The following is a 6069-nucleotide window of genomic DNA, read 5'->3' as shown; positions in this document are numbered from 1 at the left end:
TTCTCTCATCTACATCAGCATTTAGCCAGGTTACAGTCCACCATAATACTTGCTCTTACTCTTAGTATTGAATTGAAGACAGCGCTGGTGCTTCACCAGCTTTCTCCTGCAGCCATTTATACTCCTCGATCCTCAGCCTCAACAGAACGGACCGGCCGGCATCACACTGACCACATGAAAACAACGGAGCGTCCCGTCGTCCCTGCCTCCAAAATGAACACCGTTTTCTTGATGATCGGTTCGTCCGCTTTACCAACTCGTAGCAAAAGTCTTTTTCAGTAGCGTAACGGCCTGCAGATACTAGTATCATGTTGCCTTCATTCGTCATCAGCATTTCCTCTGGGTTTTTCCTTTGCTTCCTTGTCATTTCCTCTCGAGGCTGCGTCTCTTTCAGCGCGCGGATGCAGGGCAGGCGCAGCAGCAAGAGTCGTTATCCTGCGCAAGCTGCCACATTTGGACGACTACTGAACATTGATGCGCCGCTTCTGCACTGCCGGTGCTGGCGAATTGAAGCCAGGATCATGGGATAGGGGCCCAAAGGATCAACATGGCAGTTTTTAGCCATGAGAGGAAATGAAATGATTTTGTAACTTCACTTATAGTAACACATATGAAATTCAAACTAATATTTTTTGTGAGTTCAGTTATAAATTCAGAATTAATTTTCAGAGAAGAAGCAATTTTAAAAGATAAGGATTACATAAATTGACACAATTTCCTCAAAACTATTCTTCCAACCGTAATTTGATGTCTGTAACTTTTCTATAAATAAACTTTATTGGTCTTGATGACTTTTATATTTTTCCTTGAAGACGTGTTTATTAAAATAGGAGAAGAGTTTTTGGCTTACAGCACCGTAGGTACGGAAAAAGTTTAAATGCAGATTATATTTGGCATACATTTTCCTTTGGATTTAGACTATTAGGTCATTAAAAAAAACCATTGGTTCTATTTTCTGGTAATTTCTAGTACATCTATACCATTAGATTATCTTAAAATCCAACTGCATTTTTTATTAATCCCGTAATTTCTATGTGCAAACTTGAGGAGTCCTTTTTAACACTGCTTTATAGATATAGTAGATCTATCTTACTTGCAGACACTTGAATTATGAATTATCCAGGCAGATGCTGACGTTATTTGGACATTAGTATTCATTCTCAAGCTAAGCCAAGCAAATTACTAACAGGCAGCTCTGTACGTCAAGAGCAGCTCACAATTCTTGCTTATACTTTTGACTGTGTACAATTGCTGCCATCAGTAATATAGATAACTGAATGTCAAACAGAAACAAGTACTCACTGATGATATATGTACTATTTATATTTTATAACATAGGTTACTCTGCAGACCGGATACCTTTTATTTATTCTGTCCCCGGCTCTCGTCCGAACAATGTATTCTTGAAAATAGTCTTCTCTCGAATTAATCCCGGTATAGAATTATACCATTGGAAAATTGGAGTTCTGTAAAACTTCAATGCTACGTTTTTACTTACACCAAGGGACCAGTTACTGTACCATTCCATCAGTCACCAGCTCCTGCAAGCCGCGCCTTAGCCTCTCAGCAGCGAGCCTGGTGTCTTCTTCTTTGAGCCCTCCGAAGGAGACGCGGATGTATCCGGGGCCTCCACTGGCGCTGCCAGGGATCACAGCGACACCGTGCTTGTTTGCAAGCCACCTGACAACTTCAAAATCGTTGGAGCAGTTGTCCGGCAGTTTGGCCCAGAGGTAGATGGCGCCCTCCCCGCCCTTCACATTGTCCTCACCGAGCGGGGACAGCGCCTCCACGAGCAGTGCTCGGTTTTTCACCAAGTCTTTCACCCTTTCTTTGATCCACTCGGGGCCAGCCTCCAGTGAGTAGAGCGCCAGGCGCTGCCCGATGATGGAGGCACAGATAGGTATGTTGTCTTGCACTTTGAGGAGCTGATCGTGGAAGCCATCAGCTTCATTTGGAAATGCAATCTGCAGCAGACAGTCCATGTATGACTTACTGTTACAGTGACAATTAACAGCAGCAGCAGCCAAAAAGTGGAGTAAAGCATAATAAAATGATAAACGAAGAGTATGATGCACTCACGTATCCTACACGCCACCCCATCATTCCATAAGCCTTTGAGAATGAGAAGAGGTTGACAATATGAGTATCTTCTAAGCAATAGTGCTCCATTCCATCATACATAAAGTATCTGCAAAAAGACACAGGAAAACTGACCTAAGCATCAAATCTTACAAAGCTCAAATGCTAAAGACCATAACTAAATTCCAATAAGGAGCAGAATTCGTTTGCAGGGAGTAAAAGGAATAAGCCACTTTCTGTGTTCCACTCGACATGTTTGGACTCCATTCTTTATGCTACCACTTCAAATATGGTTGGCTAATCGCAGCTCCACGACAAAAACTTGTATGTTTCTTTAAGCTTAGAGGGAAAAGGTCCTTTATTAATTACTATTAGTTCCTCAACATGGACCTGAACACCTGACTCTTTCAGGCAAACATAAACCCTGGCCTGTATAAAGTATAAAGCAGTAAGTGTGATTGGAGGGCTTATTTTTAACATCACCAAGTTTAGAGCCTAAAACGTATTTATAAAGGCTTGGCAGCTGGAATGAATTTGAATAAGAGAACTTATCCTAAACCAAAAAAACAAACACAGGATAACTGTATTCGACATATTCTCACACAACATATCTGTGCAGGACGACTACTTTCTGAATCTCCTATGGGCACAATATTCTGATTTTCCCTTCCTTGTGGAAACTGCAAAGATACTAGAAATCCTATATGCCATCAGAGTGTCTTTCATCTGGACACAGATTCAAGAGGAGGCAGAAGAGCTCTAATGGCTTATATGATCTGTCCCTTTGACTACAACCATAATTCCCCGGCTCTTCTAAGTTCTCTCTAACAGATACCACAAAAGATTATATAATTGCTTGTGAAAATGATCACTTTACAGTATTGACTTACTCATAGGTATTGTCAACCACAAGCCATGCACCAGCATTTTTGCACAGATCTGAAATTCTCTGGAATGACAATGCAATATTAGGAAATATTGGATAGTGATTCCAAACACAAGTGTTAGTGGAGAGAGATGACCTCAAGCATAGGCCTGGGAACAAAAGCTCCAGAGGGGTTCCCCGGATTCACAACAGTAACAAGTTTAGGGATAGGGTCATTTTCTTTCAGAACCTTCTCCAACCAATCTGCAGTTTTAGACATAATTGTAATGTATGCTTCCAAAATGAAATATTATCAACTACGTCCAATGCATAATTTCTTATACTAGATGCGTTGTATTTTACAAAAGCATATCTTCTCATCAGCTAAAAGATAATGTAGACTTATAACGGAAATTGAACATGTGCCAATGAAGCAGATGCTCCTGAACCAGCACTAAGTACAACAAATTTCTTACAACAGACTATTGATATAAGACATCTCACCAATTTCTCCAATGAAACAGAAAGAAGAAGAGAATCATCTTACCAACATCAGGATGAAGTGTCTTGGGATCGCAACCACCAATTAATATGTCAGTAACACCTGTCATCTGGAATGACATGTAGGCATTGAAATAATATGGTGCAAACATGACAACAGAATCACCAGCATCACAAAGAGTGAGGACCAAGTTCACAAAAGCCTGAAAAAATCAATGTAACAAAAGACCAGATTGTAAGACAAGTTCAAGGTCTAGCAGTGAAAAAGGAAAGGAAGAGTGTGCCCCTAAAGAAGTAATAAACATAAGTAAATTGGGAAACGTAAGGCCCAGTTTGAAAACTTTACAAGGCAAAATAGGAAAGTAAGTTTTTACCTGATTTGCACCAGCAGTGACCATGACTGATGACTTGGTAAGCTTATTCTCTCTGCGTAGCTGCCAAAAATACAGTAGACATCAGGAAAGATATACAAGATGCTTGCAATGCAGTACTAATTTTAACACATTGGTGGTCCAAACAGCAATAAAAATCTTAGCCCAGTAGGTGACAAAACGGTGGAACAAATTCTAAAGATAACTGTGCGATGTGGAGCATTTAGGCTAACGGTTAGAGCACCTAAATCATCTCAGGATTTCATCTCAACTGTTAGACAAACAACATGGCAGAGAGACTTTGCAACTCTTAGCACCACCATGAATTTCTCTTCTGAATTTCCAGAGGAGTCACAAACTCACAATAATGAATATTGTTCCCATTTCTCAGTTGATGAATAGAGAGTTTTATGACACACTCTGCCAATATTCAGAAAATTAGATGCTTCCCAGGAATGTAACTCTGGGAACAAAAAGATTTTTTGGAACCTTTGTTTTGACAAAGTAATTTCTGAACCATTGCATCGGTCACTTGAGATTGCTGATGCGACTGTGAGTTAAGATCAAATATCTCTATTAAAATTTGGTTACGGTGTAGTGGTTTAGAAGCAGGATCCCTAGTTCCCAATGACAAAGGCATGGCAATGTGGTAATACTCAAGAGCATGGCCTGCTTTAGTCAGTGTATGGGCAAAATATATTATATATTCTATGATAAAAAGAAGTTACCTTTTCGAGAAGTGCTTCTCGAAGCTCAGGAAGTCCATCATCAGAACCATACTTACTGACTGTTGGTTCCCTGACGATTTTTTCGATCTTATCCAGAGCTGACTCAGGAGGTTGCCAGTAAACAACTCCCTGCATTCAGGATTTACAAAAAGTGAAGAACAGAAACGAATTTCTCAGAAATAAATATCATATGGTCGGGTCATGCTAATAGGACACTAAAAGACACGCATGTCACTAGTTAGATTACATACGAATGTCCCACTTCGGCAACATAAGAACTATTCAGGAATAGCAAGTAAAAACAGTATGATTTGTTACACGAAACGTAGCAAATGAACTGTACCGAACTACAGTAGTACATTTCAACTTGAACAATTGACAGAAACCATTTGGGAGCGAATTGCTATAAGATGATCGACTCCCATTAATCCGTTCTGCTTTCGTTTGACTTTCCGTTTCGTGCTTGTTCCATTAACCTTAAATAACATCACAAAGCAGGAAACCATTGCACAGCCAAATCGAGAAAATTATGGTCATATACCTGCGCAAGCGACATGACATCCGTGGCCCCTCGAAGCAGTTCTTGTATCTGAAAAAGGGACGTCTTATTAGAAAGAACTCACCAAGGAAGCCCAAGAAACTCCAGAGTCAAGATGCGATTTCGACGAGGTAGGAGAAATTCGTCACCTTCACCATGACCGGCGCGTCCGTCTCCACCGCCCTCTTCGCCAGCTTAGCGAAGCTACCCATGTCTCCGTCCCCTCCTGCTCTCTCTCCCCTGCAGGGTGCAGGCTGCAGCCCTCCTCCAAGAGGAAGCAAGAACTGGAAATTTCGGGGAACAGGCGGAGTCAGAGATCCAAGGATATACCAACCAAAAGAACAGCAGCGAGTCCAAAGTCATGTGGAAGAAGATGGGGGTTAAAGAATTGGGAACTTCCAGAGGCAACAACCTCTGGGGTCACCCGCTGATCCCGAGCTCGCTCACCAACTCCTCCCCCTCTAGGCCTCTCTCTCGTCCCAAGTCTGCTGCCCCGACAAGGCAGCGTCTCTATAACAAAGACACATGAAGACAGGGAAAAACTGAAAAGATTCTAGGGCGGTTTCTTACTCTTTTTTCTCTCTCTTTGCCTTGTCACTCTTTTAATCTTGTCTGTCTGTCTCTTTCTCTGATCTTTTGGCTTACGTTCCGGGAGTGGAGGGTGGCGCCGTGGGTGGATAAGAATTCAGGCTCAGCTGCGTCTGCGTGCGTTTCAGGGGAAGGAAGAGGGGTCAAAAAAGGAGGGAGCTTTTTTCGGGTAAAAAGAGACAAAAAGATTGGATTTTTTAATAAATGCAAAAGTAATGTGTCATCAGTGAGTCTCGCAGAGAAATCGCCAAAATGTCGCGGCCAATTGATGGTGAAAAGATTCTTTAGAATCAGCGTCTGTGGACAGTAAACACATGCGTGTGATAGGCAACTATCGAAATATTTTTTGCATGAGCTGCCACAAGATCCAATGGGCCAGTGAAGACAAGTTTCGTCAGT

The 6069-nt window shown here is 41.6% G+C and overlaps 1 protein-coding gene across 1 annotated transcript; it reads right to left on the bottom strand.

Annotated features, from left to right (window-relative positions):
* Nucleotides 1279-5735, bottom strand: LOC110433996 (aspartate aminotransferase). Its single transcript, XM_021457414.1, has 10 exons — nucleotides 5495-5735; nucleotides 5232-5366; nucleotides 5086-5133; nucleotides 4545-4673; nucleotides 3820-3879; nucleotides 3492-3648; nucleotides 3102-3208; nucleotides 2970-3028; nucleotides 2080-2188; nucleotides 1279-1964 (listed from the first exon to the last, which is right to left on the bottom strand). The coding sequence occupies exons 2-10, from the start codon at nucleotides 5292-5294 to the stop codon at nucleotides 1512-1514; spliced, it is 1185 nt and encodes a 394-aa protein (XP_021313089.1). The 5' UTR covers nucleotides 5295-5366; nucleotides 5495-5735; the 3' UTR covers nucleotides 1279-1511.

This window comes from Sorghum bicolor, chromosome 3 (assembly GCF_000003195.3).
Source record: "Sorghum bicolor cultivar BTx623 chromosome 3, Sorghum_bicolor_NCBIv3, whole genome shotgun sequence".
Taxonomy (NCBI): Eukaryota; Viridiplantae; Streptophyta; class Magnoliopsida; order Poales; family Poaceae; genus Sorghum; species Sorghum bicolor.
This window is presented reverse-complemented; position numbering and strand designations above follow the sequence as displayed.